Source organism: Protopterus annectens, chromosome 3.part0 (genome assembly GCF_019279795.1).
Source record: "Protopterus annectens isolate FY-2018-M chromosome 3.part0, PAN1.0, whole genome shotgun sequence".
In the NCBI taxonomy this organism is placed as follows: Eukaryota; Metazoa; Chordata; order Ceratodontiformes; family Protopteridae; genus Protopterus; species Protopterus annectens.
In genome coordinates, this window is record NC_056731.1 from 1,848,633,989 (window position 1) to 1,848,657,424 (window position 23,436).

The 23,436-nt window shown below is 38.3% G+C and overlaps 1 protein-coding gene across 1 annotated transcript in view; it reads right to left on the minus strand.

Moving 5' to 3' along the window:
* Window positions 1-23,436, minus strand: part of OBSCN (obscurin, cytoskeletal calmodulin and titin-interacting RhoGEF) — a 4,979,884-nt gene that overhangs the window by 2,132,987 nt on the left and 2,823,461 nt on the right. Inside the window, exon 43 of the mRNA XM_044066040.1 lies at window positions 9,070-9,336. Within this exon, the coding sequence (XP_043921975.1) occupies window positions 9,070-9,336 (267 nt within the window). The remainder of the gene's footprint in view (window positions 1-9,069; window positions 9,337-23,436) is intronic.

A 23,436-nucleotide genomic window follows, 5' to 3' on the forward strand; every position in this document is an offset into this window, starting at 1 on the left:
ATCAAAACAGAGTCCAGGGATGCCTTGTATGCCAACCTCTCTCAGAACAGTGTACAATAGTGAGTAAAGAGACAGGGCTTTGAGGTGATCAGAGTAGGACACTATGTTTACTCCTTGTACTCTTTTTGTAAGGAACCTGTGTGGGCATTCCAGTTGTTGCATGTGTCTGATCAGGTACATACCGAAGGGGGCATTATACTCTATGATCAGTTTGATGAGGGACAAGTACAGTTGTATGATGACCACTCTGGACCTAGATGCCTTGCTTGTAAGTTCAGCAACATAGAAGGATTTTCTTACTAACCTGGACACATGCTGGTCAAAGGCTAGGTTACTATCCTTGACTAGTGAATCGAGTTTAAGGGGTGTTTATTGATGATGTAGTTACCCAGGGTGGCCGACTTCTCAAAAGGTACTATAAAGCATTTCTTGGTATTGAGTTTTAAGCCATAGTTTTTGGCACCAAGCATTTGCCTATGTTAGACCCTACTGAAGGGTGTTCTTGTCTTTATGGGGATTCAATGACTGCCTCCAGTTTGCAATAATCTTTAAACATGGTTAGCCAAAAGCCTTTTACATTGGCTTTGATATCTGAGAAGTAGATGCCAAGGAGGAGTAAGCCTCACCAATTTTATCCTCCTTGGTCCTATCAATGAGCTAGCTAGCTATCTGGAGTGTTATAAAGGAGTTCATACCTAGTTCTGTACATTTGTTGATAATACCCAAGTGGGGTATTGTATCAAATGTTTTAACCAGAACTAGGTAGGCAGTATGCACCGTTTTCCCTTCATCCATTTCTTTAGTGACCTTTTCAAAGAAATCCACCAGATTCAGTAAGCATGACCTCCCACTGACTAAGCCAAACTAAGATTGATCAGGTGTCTGGAGGTCTCCTATGCCGTTGTTGATAATTTACATGATAATTCTTTCCATGACTTTGCAAATAAGACTAGTCAGACTAACGGTCTGCAGTGTCCAGAACCTGTTAAAGGTCATCCCTTATGAAGGGGGATGACCTTCTCAGACCTCCATTCACATCGCAAAAAGCTTGTTTTAACACTGTCATTAAATAATAACTCTAGGGGTCCTGATAATTCATATTTTAGACTGTTCAGGAGGCATCTTGGGATGTTACTGGGGTCCATTGAGGCTGTGATCTTTGCATTAGTCAGCGCAGCCAGACATACCCCCTAGTTATAGGTGGAGGGGTTATGTTTGAAGGTATTTTTTGGGGGAATGTTTGGGAGTGATAAGGGGATACAGCTGGAACTGAATTTGTCCACTAACAGGATTGATATATCACCTGGCTCAGCGAATTTAGCACCACTAACCACCAGTCTGGCATATTGCTGTGTGCTGCCCTAGAGGTTTCTGACATAGCGGAAGAAGGCTTTATGGTTATCTTTCACCTGGAAGGCTATCTTAACCTTTAAGTTGGCTTTGCTTGACCTAAATAGCCCTCTCATGTGCCTATTTAGTTTGAAGAGTGAGTTTTTATATTTATGGGAATTATCCTTCTGGATTTTTGCCATTTTTTCCTTTTGTTGCATATCCTGTTTAATGTGGGATGCCACCAGGTCAGCTTGCTTCTGGGGCAAGTCCTGGTTTTACTTCTGGCAGGTACAGCAGCCTTTATGTAACCTCTGACATGAATGTAGAGTTTCTGTGAGCAATTTTGAAGGGGACAGATTTATGGTCTGGCCTTACCAAGGAGAATGAAACACTGGGGCTGGAGCGGTGTATTCTCCCATATTTGTGAGCATAAGGTCCAGAATGTCAGCGTCTCTAGTGGGCATATTCACTTTCTGGTCAAGATTGTTTGTTTTTAGGAAGTCCAGGAATCTCTGTGCCTGTAGATTTGAGGCCATTTACGATTCACAGTCTACAGAGGGGTAATTAAAGTCTCCCATGAACAGGGCATTAGGTTGGATGGTAAGTATATCCAGTAGGTGTAAGAATGCAATGTGAGCTTCTTGGGACATGGTGGGTGAGCTATAGCTGGCTAGGACATGGTACAGGATTTTGTCTGTGGTGATCTGCACATGGAGTAACTCCAGTACATCATCCTGTCTGACCATCCAAGAGGTATGCTTGTTACTGATGTATACTGAAACACTCTCACTTTTAGCCCTTGTCTGTGCACCTACAGGTCTAAAAGTGTGGGAGGCACTGAAACCTTGCACTGTCAGGGTAGGTACTCTCTGTCACTTTAAAGCATGTCTCTGTAACTGCAAAGACGTCTACATTCTGAAGTGTGAGCAAAGCTTGCTGAGAGTATAGATGGAGAAGTAGATCTAAAAGCATTTGTATTTGTGTTGGCTGGATTGCTGGTCTGCTCTTAAATTGGATGAGGTAATGGTACAAGTCACTGCTGGGTTTATGGGTGGAATTATTGTGTACTTTATTATGTACTAAAGTGTAGATACATTTACATTTTTGCTTGGTTTTACTGTAGTTTTTGTTAGTAGGGATTGTGACTTGATGTACCTGTACTTGATCATGTCAGAGAGAGTAGAATGGTGTAGGTAAGGTGATCTTTTGTGGGAGATATGACTATTAGGGGTAATATTTATTGGAAAGGGAGAGATATGACAGGTAGTGAGGTAGTTTAATGCACTGAGTACACAAAACAAGTACTGTCAACAGTGGGAGATTAATGGGATGGATGAAAGAGGGTGTAATGCTAAAGATGTGCTGAGTTATTGTCAAGGACAGGGCTCAGAAGGATTGGATAAAGTATAAAGCAGTATGGGAGAGAGAAAGGGTGGTTTGAATGATACTACATATTAGACAGAAGTTGGGAATAAGTGAATAGAAAGAAGAGTGATTCTATGACAGTAACAGAAATGTATACAGATCTATCTATCTACAGATGTAGATACAGATGTATACAGGTGGAAGGTTGGCATAATGGTTAAGGTGCTTTCCTTAGAAACACAAGGTGCAGGGTTTGATTCTGACATGGGATAATTAGCTAGGCTTAAAATGGCCCATAAGGGCAGTTAGTCTAGTACTAACCTATGAACCTATTGGGTGTCACATGTGATAGGTGGAGATAAGAGGTCCATTACTTCAGAAAGCAATTGGTTTATAGCTATTAGCATGGAAACACAAAGTCAGGCAGGCTTTCTTTCAATTACTGAAAGCAGAGACATAGGAGATAGGGGAAGATGTAATTGGTTTAGATAGTGTTACTAATGGGTTCTTGAATGAACGATGATAAAGTAGGTCATTAGTCAGTACAGTGTAAGGACTACTCCCTCTGGGGACTGTCATAGCCGTTGTCCAGTACAGAGAATTAATTATCTGACCACTCTATATTAATGCACATCTAGGCTATTCATGTTAAACTTGCCTACACTGCGTATAAAAATAATCCCAGTGGGCCACTGCTCCCAGTTACAGCTTTTGCATAGGGCCAGTTCTCAGTGCACTGATGTGCGGCAGATTTCCTGCAGTCTGAGTGAGGACAAAATCTAATGTCCACAAGCTGTTCCACAATAGCAAATAGCCCAGTGGGCTGCTGCTCACAGTTGCAGCTTTTGTATGCGGCCAGTTCTCAGTGGGGTGACGTGTGGCACAGCTCCTGCTGTTTGAATGATAGATAACACAGTCTGATGTCAACAACATCTGGTCTGTGGAAGAATGGAGTGGATTTGGAGACCTAATAAGAATACTGCAATTAATTTATTAGAAATCGATAAGCTATGGTATTAAAATAGAGAAATAAACAAAAAGAAATAAAAGTTATAGTATACTTATAACTGTACATTATATGGTGTACAGAGCTGAAGCACTAAAAAAGCAGTATAGATTTTGTTTCCTCTCACTGCCTGACAATCATCAAACCCTATCTTTGTTAACTGGTCTATATGTTCCCTATCATCAGGGTGACAGTTGATTGAGAGGGGCCATCAATGAGTCAGCCATCGGGGTACTTTTGAGTTTTTCTGTTTTAACACTAATGGCCACATAGGGTCGCTGTCTTGTAAGGGATTAGCGTGCAATGGGCATCTGTGATGCATGCCATAATGTGATCAGTTGTCCATTCCACCTAGCAGATAACCACTTACACGTGATCTTTAATCTTTGCTGGAGTTCCTACCACAGAGAGAGTGCTCATGTGCATGCACTCCTTCTCCCTCCAAAGACAGCAAGCAGGCTTAAGCCTCTACATTCTTCTCCTTCCCGTGTCAGCTCCAACAAAAACATGACCTGTTAACTGAATTCAGGTTGCCACAGTTTTAGTCAAGGATCCTCTCTATACCAACAAAGCTGGATGAAAAAATGTATTAAAGTTAAGTGTTTAACTCTCTGCTGATGAAATCAGCACCATTTCCATATATTCAAAATATCCCTCAGCAAAAAAATAAAAAAGAAATTAGTTTTCAGTCATCTGTGTCCTGTCTAATGTCAAAATTTCCCATAATCACCTTTGCAAAAGGCTCAAAAAAGACTACAGGGAGTAACGGTAACATGGAGAAGATTTATGTTATGCTCCTGGATAACTTGAAGCTCCTGGGACCCTGCTAGACACTTTCAGTTGTCTTCTTGTACTTTCCGAAAATCTATTACCACAGACAAAAAATTCTCTGGAAAATAAAATGTTCTAGTAATCTCAGCCATACTGTTTCCAATCCCACTGAATACTTTCTTGGTGTCCTGTCTAATCACAAGCAGCTGAAGCCACCCATTTTACTATTTTATTTTGGGGGTTCCCATAAGAGTTAAGGTGTTTACCTCAAAGACACGATGTACAGGGTTTGATTTTCACCTTTGAAAGGGAAATTTGCTAGGCTTAAAATGGCCTGCAAATGCAGCTAGCCTAGTATTTAACTATGAACATTTACCTAAGGATTTCCTGATATTATCTTTACTCTCCTTCTTACAAAACCACAGTGGTATAAGCACATGGCAGCCAGAGAATTCTAGACATTCCTTTTGACTATAATAGCTACAAAAATGTATAATTTGCATTTAGGACTAAGACAGATCTATATTCTGATCTGTCCTTTGGGTTGTTTCCTAGTTTCAGTATAACAGATATATGTGCCTCTTTCTAAGGAAAAAGAAAGGTCAAACCCCTTACCACAGGAAAGTTCATAAACAGAAAAAGGTTCTTTCCCAGCTTCAGTACATCATATATGTGCTTCTTTCCAAGGAAAAGGAAAGGTTCAGCCCCTTACCAAACACAAGTTCATAGACAGCAGAAGGTACCCAAGGAACATACCTGAATTTCTCTCAACAAACTCATACATGACCTTATCTGCGTCTGAGATCATAATTATTTATTAACTGTCACTGTCAAATACTATAAAAAACAATGTGTTAAAACAGAACCTCCTGCATAGATTAATGTCCTAAAGGATGATTTTCCCTGTATGGACTGACAATTCTGTTAAACCTGCTGTTTTGCAATGCATTATCAAATAAACAAATACATAAATGGTCCAAGACTCTGACTTAAAAGTGGTGCTACTACATTTCTAATGCACATTTTTTGGATTAACAGTTGTACATCACCCACAGACTGAGTTATGCTATGCAGTATGAAAGAGCAGTTTCAATGTCCTAAATACGAACGACATACATTAACGCTGGAACTTTGAGATGTAAACTGTATCCTCCAGTTATACAGTGACATGGCAAGGCCTCATTCAGACTGTGTTATCTTCTGAGAGACCGAATGAAACAGGCACATTAAGCATATTGAGAGTAATCAAAGATGGATCCTCACAAAGGTAATGGAAATGGGAGACATGGTCTATGCAGAAAAAGTCATTGAGGTGGCAGTGCACACAGTGGAAAATAAAACAAAAATAGAAGTTATCTGAAGAAACACATCAGGATACAAGCTGTGGCACAAAATGCTGTGAAATTCAGAGACACAAAAAGCAATGAAGAGAAAAGATTCTGGACTGACAAATCTTCCTTCCTAGAAGGGTGTTGGGGCTCATTCAGTGTCTGAAAGGTGGTGGAGTACAAATCTGCTAAATGGTTTAAAAAGGTCCGAAACATATGAAAAAGGGCTAAGAAAGGCAGCTGCTTATGTCTACCTTAGATAAACACAGTGTAACATTCAAAAGCACAGTGGTGCAGCTTTAGATTCTGAGGTTCATTTCTTCCTTTTGGATACTCTGTAAGTCAAGTTTACCAGCTCCCTCTGTGGTTGTGAGATTATTCCTGTCTCTTTCTAAAGATATTTTCCTGTGCTGAGTGGCTGTTCTAATAAACTGTCTGTATTGTGGACAGTGTTTCCCTTGTAATGTAGCATTTTCTGTGACAAATTCACAATAGTGTTCTGTACAGTATGCAGATAGTGAATGAAGTGCAAGTCTTCAAGATGAATGCATTTGTACTTCATTAACTTAGCATTAAATTATGCCACCAGTGAGCCCTGAGATTAACTAATTAGTATCATTTAAAAAGAAAAGCATTATTAAAGACTCAAAATTGCTGGCAGTGCTTGCTGCACTGAGAGTTGTAAAGAAATGGAGGCCACAAAAGACAAGGGGATTAGAAAAGAAGATGGATGAACAAATTAATCTTCTAAGTTGAAAAATGATAAGCAGGAATAAATGAAAATAGCTGCCATCCATTAGCAGAAAGGAAAGTCATGTCATGGCAGGAATGGTTCATAGGTTCATAGGTTGGTACTAGGCTATCGGGCCTAGGGCCTATACAATCCTAGCCATAACAATTCCCTGGATATTTCTTCCCACAATATTTACTTCTCTGGACCCCTGTCTAGCAGGGCGACTGACATGATCCCCGGGGTGAATTTCTTATCTCCCATCCAATCATCAAGGTTCCTTTTGAAGAGGGCCAAGGAGGCGCTCTGCTTGACATGTATGGGCAGTCTATTCCAGAGTATGGGGAGTCTCTGGGTCAGGAACCTATCCCTCCAGCATGTTTTGTTCATTGTGATGACAAGGTTTAGATCCCTGGAGCGTGTGGCTCTGAGGGATTAGGATTTCTTTAAGTGGAGCATGTCCAACAGCTCAGGGTTTGACATGGCCTTGTATGTTAAGCAGAGATCGCCTCTGAGTAGACAATATGCCACAGAGTATAGCTGGAGTTTTTTTAGACGGTCAGCATATGGCATCTGCTTTAGGCCTGTGATTTTTTTTAGTGAGGTATTTCTGTGGCCTTTCCAGCTGTTGCAGATGTCTTGTGAGGTACATACCAAATGGGGCATTATACTCTGTAATGGGTCTAATGAGGGATGAGTACAGTTGGACAATGACCTCCTTTTTCCTGGATGAAAAGCCCTCAGTGATGAGGTGTGCCACATAGAAGGATTTCCTGACTGTTGTGGCAATGTGGTTATCGAAAGTGAGACCACTGTCCACCTGTGTCCCCAAGTCTCTCATCACACTTTCGATGTTTAGTGTACTACCACCTATGTGGTAATTCATGGGTACATGTTTTTTTCCAAAGGAGATAACTATACATTTCTTGGCATTAAGCTTGAGCCCATGGCTCTGGCACCAGGCATCTGTTCCTGTAAGGCCCTTTTGTAGAATAACCACATCATTTGGGGATTCAATAATGGCTCCCATTTTGCAGTCATCTGTGAACTTTGTTAGCCAGAGTCCCTTGGTGTTGGCCTGTACTTCAGAGAAGTAGATGCCAAACAAGAGTGGTCCCAGGACTGAACCCTGAGGTACTCCACTTGTCACTTGTCTGGAGCTAGATTCGGAGTCGGCTACTTTTACAGTCTGGGTTCTGTCAGTAAGCCAGTTGGCAACCCATCAAGTGACGTAGGGATATATGCCCAGCCCTCCATGGAGGACTCAAATTTGTAAAATGTATATATGAAAAGTAAATGTTCATTATATTCTTTAGCAAAACAAAAGGAATACAGTAATAGATGTGCAACATGACATCACATTAAATACAGAAAAAAGAGATGGCAGCAGAGCTGTACCAGCTGCATATGAGGTCCACTGTTTGATCAGTGACATTATATGCTGATCACATAAGAAAATGTCATAAATCTAAACTCAGTAACACTGTACACTGGCCAAAACACTGGTGAAAATAAAATATTAGCATCATCAAATGAGAATCCATAAGAAATATTACTCTCTTAATTAAGGTTATGCTAAACCAAAGAAAATGTCAGAAAGACAGAAAGGTGTTCCGTCTGGACTGTACATCACCAGCGATTTCTTATGTGGAACACTTTGAATAGTTAATTTAAAACCTAAGTAAAACAAAAAGCAGGTTGGCAAGATGACAGAAAAGCAAATTACTAAACCATTCTAGGAACAAGGTAGTGATCAGCTTACAGCAACAAATATATATATTGGCATATTTCAGAAAAGTAGCACATGAATGGAACTTTGCTTCTTTTCTGGGAAAAAATGGGTCACATTTGTAAGAATAAGGTGTTAATGTAGCAGAAGAGATATACAAAGGCTACAACTATCTCTCTCTCTCTTTAAAGATGCAATGTTCAGAAAACGGAGCGCCATAAGAAGAAATGCACCTTGGTCACTGTATTGCACTTTAACTGGTGCAGCTAAACTAAAACAACGTGGCTACATATTGCTCTGCAAAGCAGTAGCAGGAATTTAGAAGGAAGGTGAATGCAAAATACTGTATGGAACATGGGCCATCTGGTACAACAAGGCAAATCAGATCAGCATTTTATTTCTGGTATGTGTGTCGATGCTGTCCATATTTAAGTAATACATGCATACCTACAAATAGCCTGAAATTAGACTGCTCACTTCTGTGTACCATTTGAGACTCATTCAGCAACAACAGAATAGTCACAGACTTTTAAACACAACTCCTAGCTGCAGGTGATGGCAACCACATGGTGATTACTAAGAAAGAAGGCCACAAAAACTCAAAAGACAATGGTTTCAAAAATATGTTAACCATCTAGTAAAAAAATTCTTATGGACACATGATCTTTTAATAGCATCCACAATTTCATTCAGTGCATGTCCTGCACACACTGGCTTTTCCTAGTCTGTAAAACATCTATCCCATCACCTTAAAACCCTGTACGAGGCCTTGATACAATAACTTTTACAGGATGATCTTTTTTCCTACCATTGACAGTTAAAGTAGCTGTTGAACGTTTGTGTCCTGTGTCACATGAGTAATCACCAGCATCCTCCATTTCAAGGCTGTGAACCAGAAGCTCTGAAACAGGACCTCTTTGCTTTATCTCATACTTGTGACTGGACTGCAGCACTTTGTCTCCTTTCCTCCATTCCACTGAAGCACCAGGTTTGGTCAGTTCACAGCGCAGCTTGACAGTGCACCCTTCTTTGGCTTCCACATTCTTAAGTTCTTGTCTGAAAAGTATCGGCAAGTCTAGAACGTACAATTACATGGTAGTTTGATAAGATGCTATCTAATGGTGGCAAGAAACAATTCTACTATTAAATATGATTTCTATGTTGTACCAGCTTGTTTTATTGGCATAACATATACAAGGAATTAAAGAGAAAGCATACCATTAATATGAGATTAGATCTTCCAGAGCATCTCAATTTTCAGGTCTCACATGAAGAGCATCAATTCATAAGTGATACTCTGGCAGCACATTTTCTAACAGTTCATACTGAGGAGCAATGTCTATAACAGCATACTAAACTATTAATGATGACATGGCTACTGTGAAACTAGGAAAGCGGTTTCTACCTTTTCTCAGATGTCTCCTACTAAAGGCTATAAGAAAAGAGGCTTCAATGAGAAGGACACTAGTAGGGTTAAAATACTTGGAAAATAAAAGGAACAAATAGGAAGCCTCAGGTAATAATCCTTCTGCAGCTGGTGAGGCAGAAGTAACACATCTTTTATGATGCTCTAGAAAATCTACTGTTATATTAGATATTCTAATGATTCCCTGTCTTTTTAAGTTGTCTTTCTAATGAAATATTACACAATTACACACTACATATACACATTACAGAAGATGATCGCAGAGCAATCAATAACTCAAGAAAACATCATCAAAACAGGGAAGCCTATCCATCCATGCACATGATCTTGAAACAGCAGCAAGATATTCAGAAGGCACAAACAGCAAAAAAATATTCTGGAAAGCACGTCTTGCAAGACAGCCCTGATAAAGAACACTGCAGTTTCAGAAGTACAGTCCTAGCTCCAAATATTGGAAAAAGTATTCTTCCTAGACCAAGTGGCTGCAACACAACTCTCTTATAATAAAACATATCCCCTTTAAAGAAAGGCCAGCATGGGAGAACACTGGACCTCACCAGTCTTTTTGCTTAGTTGTCAGAACTTTACCACAGAAGTATAGTTTGAAAACTACCACCAAAGCATTATAACAGTTTCTAAAGAATGCCTGAAAGGCAGGACTGATGCCCTTCCTTAACCTACTCACCATTCACCATCTTAAAAAAAAATTGGGTAGGAGGAGATAAGGGGACTATAGCCTCCCTTACAAACATTACTAACAAAATAGTATACCTACTGATCTGTGTATCAATTTATCTGTCTATGTATTGTCTGTCTCTATTTATCTATTTATGTGTTCAGCTATTGATCTGTCTGTCTGCCCCCTATCTGGCTGTCTACCTGCCAAATCTGTCCATCTATTTGTTTATTTAACTGTCAATCTATCTAGATAAGTAAAAACCTGAGCTAATATAAAATAAAGTCAGATGTGTAATATGGTTATTGAGCAATACAAAACTCTGTCTACCTGCATAACCATGTTACTCAGAATTCGAGACCCATACTTATTAAAGGTCCAGTGTTATCCATAATAAAAGAAAGCAGCAAGTTTAATACTTCAAAAATGGATTAGTCTGAAATAACGTTGCTAGGAATGAGAAATATTGGTAGTTTGGAAGGTCTTCGGTGCAAAGCTATCTGACACTTTTTCAAACTGCAAACCATTCAAATGTGAAAGGTTGTTAATGTAAACTGTAGGCACACTGAATGCAAACAGTGTGATGCCTGTAAATGTGAATATGCAAAAAGGAACTGGAGGGAAGAGGAGGCGACAAGGAGAGGGCAGTGGTCAAGGATCTGAGAAATTAAGGAAGGGAGACATGAGTGACCTGTGGTAAAAGAATGAAAAAGTGAAATGAGGAAGGTGTGGTGGGGTACAATACATGCATATGTGTAACATGAATGTGTACACAGTTTGCATGTTTGTGTGAACAGTTTCCCTGGATATGCAAATATCTGCACCCAGAGGAGTAGCCAGCACAGCTCTCCACCTGTTGCCTCCACAAGTAGGGGTAAAGAAAATACTAAAAGGTTACCAAATTAGAAACACATTTACAATGCTGGTACTAGTAACTTGCGAATTAGATAAGAAAAAGGAATGGGACATATTATTTTCAAACATAACAGAAGTCTGTAACTGTAATGAGTGACATTAATTATTTTGAATTTGTTAACCGGGTAGAACACTGATCCCACTGGACACATTTCAGTCTCAGCCCAGGGAAAACACAAAAGTTACTTGACATTATGAATAGAGTAAATGACAAAATGCAATATAGACATATATCATATACAAAGTGAATATCAAAGTTGGCATGAGGGATAAAGGCAACAGATAAATAATATTATATATAGATTCAGCTGAAAAAAACATAACATATACATGCATTATACACAGAGTGGAAATCGGGGATGGTTATATGACAAGAGAAACAGCAGTTGCATTTTACTGACTTAATTCTTAATTATATTCTTAATTCTAAGTCTCACTCAATTTTACTTACTGGCTAGACATTATTTGCCAAAATAATGTCCAGTGCCAGGATGGATTTGACAAAGGATAGAGACCCAATTAGAAATGTCTCTAAACATATGAACAATTTTGAGGTTTTGCAGCCAGGCACGGGTAGGATATACTGCATACATAAGCAAAGTTCTCAACCTCCCAATAAACTGTGGCACTACTCTTTAAAACATGGACATATGGGCATAATGTTGAACACATTATGAAAAATCCAGCTAGGAAGCTCACAGCATGGTTAAACAGTGTTACTTTGCACATCCAAAATGTACTTTGGATGTATAAGTGTGATACAATATTATCTACCAGGAATATCTGTTAAACAGTTTGGAAGACCAGATGCAAGAAAGACCAACAAGTGTGGAACAGTGTAGAATGTGGCATGTTTAGGACTCAAAATGAGGAATGTTTCTCTTAATGAGCCACAGTGGAGAGGTATGTACACAATCACTGCACAATGCAAACACTGACAAGGGCAAAACTAGGAATGACTACTGTGACAAAGGGAGATACTGCCAGCCCAGCTATCTGGAATTGTGTAAATAATTATATGGCATTTGTGAATATCAACATTGCCTGTGTTACAAATGTATCAGAATTGCAAGGCATGTATATATCAAACTAGGTTTGTACAGACGTGTATTGTAAAGATATTTTATAAAATGCTTGTGCTTAAAATGTAACCACAACATACCCTGCTAGAAGAGAACAGATGTGGAAACTGGAGTACAGGAGGTTAACTTCAGAAAAATAACTGAAATTAAGTTACTTTATGGCCAGGCCATAAAAAGACGTTATCTTTCAGTTTAGGTGCGGCAACAGACACAACGTCTATCTATACTAGGGAGCTTTATGTATTGTATTTACATGTGGAGGAATGTAAAGTGTTTTATGACTTCCACCATCTGCCAAAAGATCTGAGGAAAAGGCCTTGTCCATGTATATTCATAGGTAGATGCTAAATGCTACCAGCTGCCATCAATATTTTGGGGCCTTGGAACTAGGAGTCAGATGACAAGCAATTATGTCATTCTGTAAGTTATCCTAGCAGTAATATTTGAGGTATTAATTTAAGAAGTGTCTTAGAGAGACCACTTTCTGTATTCTATCTTGGACATGACAAGATCCATTCACCACACCTCTGCCTTGCTCTTAAGTAAATTAACTAGGGTATAGTAATTCACTTAGATATAGTCTGGAATGGAATATAGCAAAGGTTAATTTAGATGTTTTTCTTTATTTACTTTAGACTGTCCTGCAATGTTGTTTTAAATATTTCCTGTGATTTTTTTAACTCATTTCACTGTAATTATATACCGAGTACTTTCCTGTTCTTTTATTATTTATTATTAAATATATTTAAACCTTTCATTGTGGTTGTTCTTTGTAGAGCTGTTTAAGTTCTGATAGTACTTGCATATTTATTTGGTGACATTGTACACCACTCCTAGCAGCCTTGCTCTTGGTAAAGCTATCAATTTTATTAAAAGTAACATTACACAATACCCTTTATTAAGGGCCTTAAAGTAGCTGAGAAGGAGAGACTGGTGGCAGTGGAAACTACCTTATAGTCTGGGTAGAAGGGGGCATAGCTAGTAAACCTGTGCTAGCCTTTCCCAGATGTGTGTATGTAAAATCACACCTCAAAGGGTGTGTGTGTCAGCTACTTGGGCAGGGACATGAAGCAATGGTTGGAGAGAGAGGGTGCTGGAGGTCTGGGCTTGGTCACTCAGCTGAGATTTCAACTCTATAACTGTGCCAGTAAGGAGTCTTACTGGGGATCTGGAGAAAGAGGAAGAAACCAGCCTGGACTGACTGTGGTCTCTGCATGCTCTTAAGGGAAATTGCACTTGATACAGAGAGCTGCATCTGGAAATAGTGTGTGTGTGTGTGTGTGTGTGTGTGTGTGTGTGTGTGTGTGTGTGTGTGTGTGTGTGTGTGTGTGTGTGTGTGTGTACTTTGTCATCCTCCCAATGTATTTCCCCCACTGTTGCCAGTGGTGAGGATTGAGGCTCCTTGATACTGGTCCAGTGGCAACTACACACATATAGATAAGGATAATGCATAGGTATATCAGGTAGGCATACAACTGAGGCAGTAGTAATGTTGTATGATGCTACATAATCTGAGGGTACACTGTCTAGCAATTAATATACTGCTGTGGAATGTGACACATTACCCACAGTATGTCACACAAACACAAAATGCAGGAGGGACACAGAAGGGTTCAGTGGGAGCAGCAAGGATGTCCCCAAGTATGTGCTGCACGTAAGTGTACAACTAGCTGAGGTCACATTGCATAGCAGTGGTCTGCAATGGCAGACTGAACATGAGTAGGGCCAACAATGGATGAGAAGTGTACACTTTCAAAATGTGACAGGTATGTGGTGGTAGGCAATGTCATTTGCAGTACCTTTGCTGTCAGTGTGTGTGATGTGCATGCACTCTGAGTGTGGAGTATGTTAATATGTAGCAATTTGTGGGGGGGGGGATGCTGCACTCTCCCATGTCATTTTGTGAGTCCTTGTCTTGCAGATACTACAGCTTCTTTTGAGGTTGTAAGAGATATATGAAGTTTTGCTACAGCTCAAAGCCCAACTGAATATTATGTCTGTTGTCTTTTCAGGTTAGCAATGACAGACTCCCTCCCTCCAGAGCAGCTGAGATGCAGAACTGTGAACTGACAGCTTGCTCTTGGATGTACACAGAAAATAAAATCATTAACTCCATGTGTACTAACACTAACAAAGAATGGCTTTCAAAGCATATCAACACATAATCTAAATTCAGGCACAGGAGCATGCACTTAAAAGAATAAACACTGCCTCCTATAATGTGCATAGAGGAAGGACATCTTGGCCTGTGAGTTCATCATTTCTGCAATTTACTGCTCCTAAGAACTCAGAGACAGAATACATTAAAATGTTTTGCTACTGTTAGTTCAGGAATGCATTAGCTGTATTAGCTGCATTTTTGTATGCCTTCTGTTTGTGTGAAATCCTTTTACATTTCTTTTTTCAACAGTTTGCGGTTTATTTAATTTTACAAAGTGCATTTCAATTCTGATTACTTCAAGAAAACAATTTTATAACTCACTTTCAAAACCTTACAACCAGTGGTTTATTTATTATCTCTAAATGCTGACTTCTACCTTCAAAGAATGGCTGTTCAACCTACTACTATCAAACAAGTATATTAAGGATGGCTTACTTTGAAGTGAATAGTAATTGGGTTCTTGGTGTCTTAGAGCAGTCTAGCTGGTGGCAGCATTGATGAAAAGATGGCAAAAGGGGCACCTACACTGGAAAGGTATCATTAGCCCTACCTCAGAAAAGCAGTGTGTGTGTGTGTGTGTGTGTGTGTGTGTGTGTGTGTGTGCGCGCTTCTGGTCAAAATTATCTTGGACTAATTAAAATGCTGGGTTGACAGCAAGGTGGATGAAATCCTGGGAAGCTAGTAATTCAAATCTGCTCTCTAGTTGTTGCATGGTGTGACAGGTGGGCAAATGTTGGTCATAAACCAAGGCAGCAAGGTGCATTTACCATGTGCTTGTAAGGCCACTGGCCCATTTCATATAAACAATTTAAAACAGCAATGGGGGTGCAGAGTTAACATGTCAGTAAATCCCATATTAATTGGCACAACTGGTGTGGATTTATAGGCTATACCATGACATAATAATTGGTTTGCAGGGGAGTGGAAAAAGAAGAGCCTTAGGTTGGAACACTCTTAAGAGACTGAAGAGCTACATGTGCATAACAGCTGGATATCAAAACATGTAGATAGTTTGCTCGGTCCTACCTTACAAGACATGCCAAATAGGGTCGTGGATGTTAAATATCCATCAAGATTACACAGGAGGAATACAGACATGGATAAAATGAACTCCTGATAAATGGAGATGGAATGATGAAAGGAATTCAGTACATCATCCCAAGAATAAAGCAAGGGCAGATAACAGTAATGTGTATAAGGCTTGTGTGTTAAGGAACATAAATAAAGCCATTAAGAAACTATCACGAAACCTAAAGTCAAGGTATAACAAACTGTTTGTGGTTGCAGGAAACAGCAATGTTAAATAATATCATCAAGGGATATCTAAGTAAGGCTCAAGAAATAATGCATTCTTGTGAACACAGAAGTACATGTTACTTTTACAGATACTCTGTCATTGGCAAGACATTCAAAGGAAGACATCAAAAGGGGAATGCACTAAACAGCAAACTAAAAAGTCTGGCATTTATGAATAGGATTAACAATATTTCCCCTTGTATAAGCACTATTGCAAGGGCTTTTACATTTGTCAGAAACAGGTTTCACCAAGGCCATGTAGGAAATAAGATCCCAGGTTCAAAGAAGAATGAACTGAACAGTGAAGTAAGAAGTTTGGCAGTTTTGAATAGGATTAACCATAGTTTTTCTTTACGGTAAACTCTACTGCAAGGGCTTCACTATTTGCTAGAGATAGATTTTACCACAGCCATCTGAGAAATAAGTTCCCAGGTTCAAAGAAAAATGCAATAAACAGTGAAGTAAGAAGGGTGTCTTTTATAAATGGGATTAACCATATTTTCCTTTAAGAAAATATTATTGCAAGGTCCTCTCTATTTATTACAGATCGATGCCTAGATTTCATCATAACCATGTAGGCATTAATGTCCCAGATTCAAAATTAAAAAAAAAAAAATCTTCAACAATTCTACAATTAGTTTCTAAACTACCATAATGCAGACAGGGCCATCTATTAAGTTTCTATTAACTACACAATGAGTCTGAATAAAAAAATGCTGGCTTCAGAAAAATGTCTATAGACGACGCAGATGTAGGAAGTTTTACAGTGACATGCATTAGTAGGAGGAATCAACCACTAAATAAATGATGATAATAATAATAAAGAGGTTATGTAGGGCATCATAACTACAGATGAAAGAATCATGGAAGAGGTCTATATTTATGTGACGCAAAGGTTAACATCAACACAGATTTTGAATACTCACATGAGAAATTATGGCTAATTCTGTCTACTCATCTCACTATTACAACTGTTGCTTTACACAGGTGCTCAAGTTTGAATTTGAAAGATCAAGTGGCTTTTGCACAGGACCTGTTGGGTACTATTAATGGAAGCTGTACTACAAAAGTGGATAATTTAAACATGCCATTAGAAAGATGATACAGTTTTAGTTTTCCAAAACTTAGTTACCAAAAGGTTTTTTTCATTCTTGACACAAACTGGTTACTTGCAACATGCTGAAGTAAGACTGGGCAGAATAGTATATGTTACTTCTAGGCCCACCCGCATGGTTAATGAATATATCCTCTTCTGAGACACTTCGTACCTTGGACCATGTATGTATTAACAGATCGATAACTTTAAGCCCCTATAAAGTGAAGGCAAAGGCAAATCAATCTATGCTATTTATAAGACCAGTTATAAACTGAATTCTGATGTCACAGAAGGGCGATGGGAATAGGAAGTATATGAAACTACTATTAAATAATTTTGGGATATGTTAAATTCAAAACCTGGTAAGATAGTTCTAAAGTCTGTACCTTTAGTGCAGTCAGTAAAGCATCCACAGAAATCAAATGTCCTTTGATGGAACCCTAAGTGTAAAATACTTTCAATAAAAGGAAACATTTTTGGAAATTGGACAGAAAGTTTCCTCTAGACTATAACATCCAACTCTATAAGAAGATCTCCTAGGAGTATAAAAGGGAAATCAGAAAGATTAAGAGATAATATGAAACATGTACACATACTGCTAAGAAATCTTTCTGCAAGCATGTCAGGAGCAATAACTCTTTACTGTTCTGAGATTACATTCATAAAAAACTAATAATAACAGCAACATAACTAATTATGTTGACCACACTGTTGAATTTTTTGCAAACCACTTTGCAAATCAGGGACGAACAACAAAATGGCATTTTTCCAGAAGATCTAAGCAATTCAGACTGCCTGGCTGTTTGCAATAGAACTTATAAATTAATCTGTGAATCTGATTTTGTCATGATTTGTTAAATGTATTCTTTCTTAAACAAACAACTGCAAATCTATCACCAATTTTAACAAATGCATTTCAAAAGCAATACCCGGACAAAGGCAACCATCAAACCTCTGTTTAAGGGATGTCCTGTTACTGAGACATCGTGCTAAATACCACTAAGCTTTGAATGTACTCTAGGCACAGTTTTTGAAAGAGTCATATTAAAGTTAATAATCACCAATATTTTTGGGGCTAGGGACATTTACCAGCATAGCTTTAGTGGAGGCTGACTGTGTAATACCAACTTAATAATTTTCTACAAAGTAGTTATATATGCCTTAGGTAATTGTATGACATCAGACATTTTAACTGGAGCGGGTTAAAACTTTTGACACAAACCCACAACATATCATTTTCCAGGTTATGAACAGCTTAAAAAAAAAAAAAAAAAAAAAAAAACATCCTGTTAACTGAATCTGGCAATGGCTGACTGGTAGGGAAACGTGTCAAGATTAAAGGCAGAGAGTCATATTGTTTTGAAACTGACAGGACGGTACCCCAGTGATCTATCCAGGGTCCAGTCATGTTTAACTTAGTCATGTTAAAATTCCAACTGTAGACACATGCTGTATACAGAAGTTTGCAGAAACTCAAAAATAGATACTATGATAACGTCATTAACAGACTAACTCAACAATGGGTACTAAGACGACATTATTAACAGAACATGAAAAAATTCAAAGATACTTAGATATACTGCAGATCTGGACAGTGCAAAATGATGTTGCGTTTAACACTAAAAAGTGTACACAGTGTTACATATAGAGCTCACTAGCCGTCTCTAGCCATATCTTACAAATGGTAACTTATTAGATTACATCCAAGAATATATACACAATGGGGTTGTACTGAATAGCACTTTACATTTTAGAACAAGCTCTGATGTCATAGTAAGAAGTGTTATTTCACAATCAGATCTATTTTTAAGCAGTTTTCCATCAAGAAGAGATAATGTATTTCTATCTCTATCAAATGTAGATTACTGAGTACGCTTTTTAGTCTGTTCCATTACTGAAGTGGGTGCACTGGAAAATACTATAAGAAAAGGACAAATCTATTAAAAATATCTCTTATGCAGAAATGCTGGCTAAAATAAGTTACACTCAGCCTTTTGTAGACCAAAAACGGGAATTTAATATGAGACTTTAGCATTTCTAAAGATGAAAAATTAAAATCTACACTAAGAAAAAAAAATCATAAGTCATCATATGGAGAACAGAAATAATAGCTTACTGTACCTAGATTTGTACAAAACACATACTAAAAGGGCTTTTTTCAGCATTAGAATTGCTTGACTATGAAATAAACTTCCTGTCCATATTAGGCACTTACACAACTTGAGATAATTTAATACTACTCTAGTAAGATATTAGGTTTAAGTGGTAGATGACATAATAATTACGGTAGATGGGCTATGTTGGTAACCTATTGAGGCTTGTGAGCCTTCTTAGACATTGGAACACTGTAGGGAAGAGCAAAGCAATGCAAATGCCTCTATCCTCTGATCCAGTTTCAACCCAATAGTTTTCCTTCTACAAAAATCATTACTTAATCTTTTCTTCAGATTATTGTAAGTTTAAAGTCCTTCAAGCTGTGTCCTAACAAAATTCCTTAAGTATTTAATAAGCTTAACCAGCCACAAATAATCATAATTTTGCTACAGACGCTGGTGAGGACTGAAGTTTACAGCTCTCATTTATGTCTCTTTATTGCTTATCTTATAACTTGAAAGACTTCATATTTATCTAGTAACTTAAACAATGTCTGTTTCCGGTTCCTTGGATATTAACACATCACCTGCAAAAAAGAGAGTGTCACTTATCCCTGTTGTATCAAATTACCCTGAAATTTGAATACTGTGCCATATCAGTTAGGAGCTCCAAAAAAAAAAAAAACACTGAAGGACAGCCTAGCGTCATTAGTTCAGATAATCTAAGGGGTGATGGTATTCTTGCATGCATTTTTACATTAGCAACACAGATTGAATGCACTGCCATGATCAATTTAGCAAACTGACTAGGTAAGCCAAACTCTAACAGCACCTTTCCTAAATAAAAAACACCCCATTCTATCAAACGTTTTCTCCATGTACAAACTCATGATCATTAACTTATCCTTGTTTATACTTCAGACCTCATTACGAACCCTCTTCATTTTCAATACATTATTACGAGTGTATCTCCCTCCAACAAATCCACACCGATCATTTGAATAAGGCATGGAAGGTTATCTCCCAAAGCTATTTGCAATTACTGACAGGAACAATTTACAATCATGAATCAACAGTGAAATAAGCCTATACAATGAGGCCAGATCTGGATGTCTGCCTTCCTTTGGAATAAATACCACCATTATTTTACAACAACAAGAGGGATTTACTCTCTTTATAAAATCTTACTAAAATCTTCAACATATAATGCATTAATTTCTCTTCATCTCCAGTCCAATGATCTAGTGGAATCCTATCAGTGCTCGGTGTGCTGTCCCCTTGCCTATCCTTATAAAATGATCTCTAGCTCTTCTTGTGATAAGGGAGCCATCATTGCTATTACTTCTTCAAAACTAAGTTTTAGCAGCTGTATATATACCCCCTTATTTTCTATCTGCTATAACAATTATTAATAGTGATAGTACATCTATGCTAAGATAACACAGCCATCTTAGAATAGCCCCCAAATCAAATCAGCTTATAAAAAGGACTTAACTACTTACAACTGTTTGTCAAGATATGTGGAACAGCAATTTGAGCTTGTCTCATCATGGTTCCAAGTACTACTAACACTCATTAATGCAAAACATTGCAATTATTTTAATATACAACAATATACTATGTTGGCATGCTTTTGATTTTAATTATTTTTTAAATTTCAATTTTCTTCCCAGGTTGTCTACTCCACTACAATGTTCACTGAATAATGTTGTTGTTTAATTGTTTCCATCTTTCTGTTTCTGTCAACTCTATTAGAGTTATCTTATTGCCAAACACATTTATTAAGTATGAATGGAAGTCTATTTTATATCCTGAAATCTCCTTAATTCTTTCATTCACACAAGTGATGGTCCACTTTCTGGTTTATACCAGAAACTACACGTGATTTTGAGGCCATATCTCTGGGATTAACATACCATAAAGTTAGCAGTGAAGGTAGTGGGAGTGTACTGTACATGCTATTCTGGCTTTGCACATGTTAGTTTTCTCCTGAATATCTTCCAGGCTCAGAGAATGACTTGTGCATTAATGCTAGGTATTATTAAAACAGACAGGCCTTCAGACTCTAACAGAGTTTCCCCATTTTGTTTACTCATATAATACAATCTTCCTAGAATAAAAAAGGCTGCTATGTGGTATTCAGTCTCTCTTTTGATCTTTCCTAACCAGTCTCTCCAGTAAAAATCTGTAATATTAAATGGTAGGTTCATTTTAGATTTTAATGTATCTCTAATGTGGGTCAGGGAACTTTCTTTAAAAGAATAAGTAAGATATAGGAAGGACAAGGAAGAAGATAAGAAAAATAATGGATTTTGAGCTATGTATATCTCTCTTTAAAAAAATATTGATGAGTACTCTGATGCTGAAATTTCTGTAAAGCAACACTTGTGGGTCATTACAGTTTTATAAGTTTCATCACACTGGACATCACAATCAAACAATGATAGGAAGGGCAGGAGGAGAACAAAAATGTATCTGGTGTTCCAGAAAATCAGCTCAGCTCAATGTAATCCAACAATGCATGCAAATGAGATCAATATAACCTAACAAACAATTAAGCAGGTGCAGCTTATCAACACAGTAACTATAGACACACACACACACACACACACATATATATATATATATATACATACATACACACACATAAAATATATAAATATACATACTTCAAGAAGACAAGGTTGCAAGCAAGGATGAGTGCACTTCCAATAAATATCACAAAAGAAATGAACAAGCTCACTGATCGCACAATGGACTAGTATAACTCACTTTTAATGGAAAAATAAATGAACCAACAAACTGCCACAGACTGCAGTTTTGCAAACACCTTTCTCATTGTGAAATCTGATAAGGTTTAAAAAAAGACTGTTTAAACACAATCATCACATATACACTGCGGTGCTGGTGCTGCGTTAGCATTGTCGCCTCATAGCAAGACGTTGTCCCGTTCGATTCTCAGCTAGAGCGTCTTCTGTGTGGAGGCATATGTGAATGGGGTGTGCCTTCGTTGAAGGTTGTGCGTCAGGGCTGGTAACCCGGTACGTAAAAATCCAGTTCTAATCATTAGCGGACCGGAGATCCGCTGTGACGACCCCTAACCGGGAAAAGCCGAAAGACACAAACAAGCAAACAAGTTTGCAAACAACACAGAAACTTTAAGGCAAAACTCTTTAATATCATCATGATGCATATATACTTATTTTTCAAGCTGTTCATTTGTTTATATATATATATATATATATATATATATATATATATATATATATACATACACACACACACACACACACACACACACACACACACACACTGCCCTACTAGAGATTAGAGATTCTCCATATAAGGCCTGAATCTAATATGTGACATCAACAAAACCTGCTGGAGAGATATATCAACACTCACTAGATGCAAGGCAGAGATACTTCTCTTGCCTAGGGTATCACAAAATGGGTCTATATTATGATATTGCACGTTCAGACGAGAGAACGACACATAATCAACCCCACGTAAGCGAAACCTCAGAACAGTGATTTTTTCCAAGGGAAAAAATGGGTCTATATTAGATCATCGAAATGGCAGAATTTCGAATGATCTAATATCGAACCCAATATCGCGAACGCTAAAAATAGCAAAGCTGCACAAAACCGAAATTGGCCGTTGATGTGGCTTCACTGTTTTCAGTGATGCGGTGGAAAGTTACGGGTTGGGTTAAGGTAAGTGTGTGACTGTGTGGACGTTCGGGTTAGGGTGCGGGTTGGGTGAGTTAGGGTTAGGGAGCGGGTCAGGTAAGTTTGCGACTGTGACAGAATTTGGGGTCAGGGGCGGATTAAGTGAGTTAGGGTTAGGGCGCGGGTGAGGTGAGTGTGTGATAGTGCCGGACCTTAGGGTTAGGGTCTGGGTTAAGGTAAGTGGATAGATAGTGTATGTGCAGTGTAGTGTAGGGTTAGATGTAACTTGTAAATGTATGTGTGTGGATTGCTGATTTTTAGTGTGCTTGTGGTGCGTGTGTGTTTCTCGGAACAGCAAATTTTTTTCCCTGGGAAATAATTTGCTGTTTTGAGGTTTCGATATTGTTAGGGTTCGGGTTTTGCAGTTCAACGTTACAGCATTCGATAATAAGCCATTTCGATGATCTGATATAGACCCGAAAAAATCGCTGTTCCGAAAAAAACAAAGCAAAAAAAAACCTGTAAAACATTACATAACATGGGGGGCTGTGCCCCCCACACCCACCTACTTAAATATACCAACTCCGAGATCACATTACAGTGCCAAAAACGGCAAAGTAGTGAAAGCGGCCAAGCAAATTCTTTCCCAGGGAAAGAATTAGCTGAAAAGCCACTTCGTTATTTTGCCTTTTCGCGCTTTTCAGTTCGACAAAAACGCATTTGACAACCTGCATCTGCGACAGCATAATAGGGAACCTC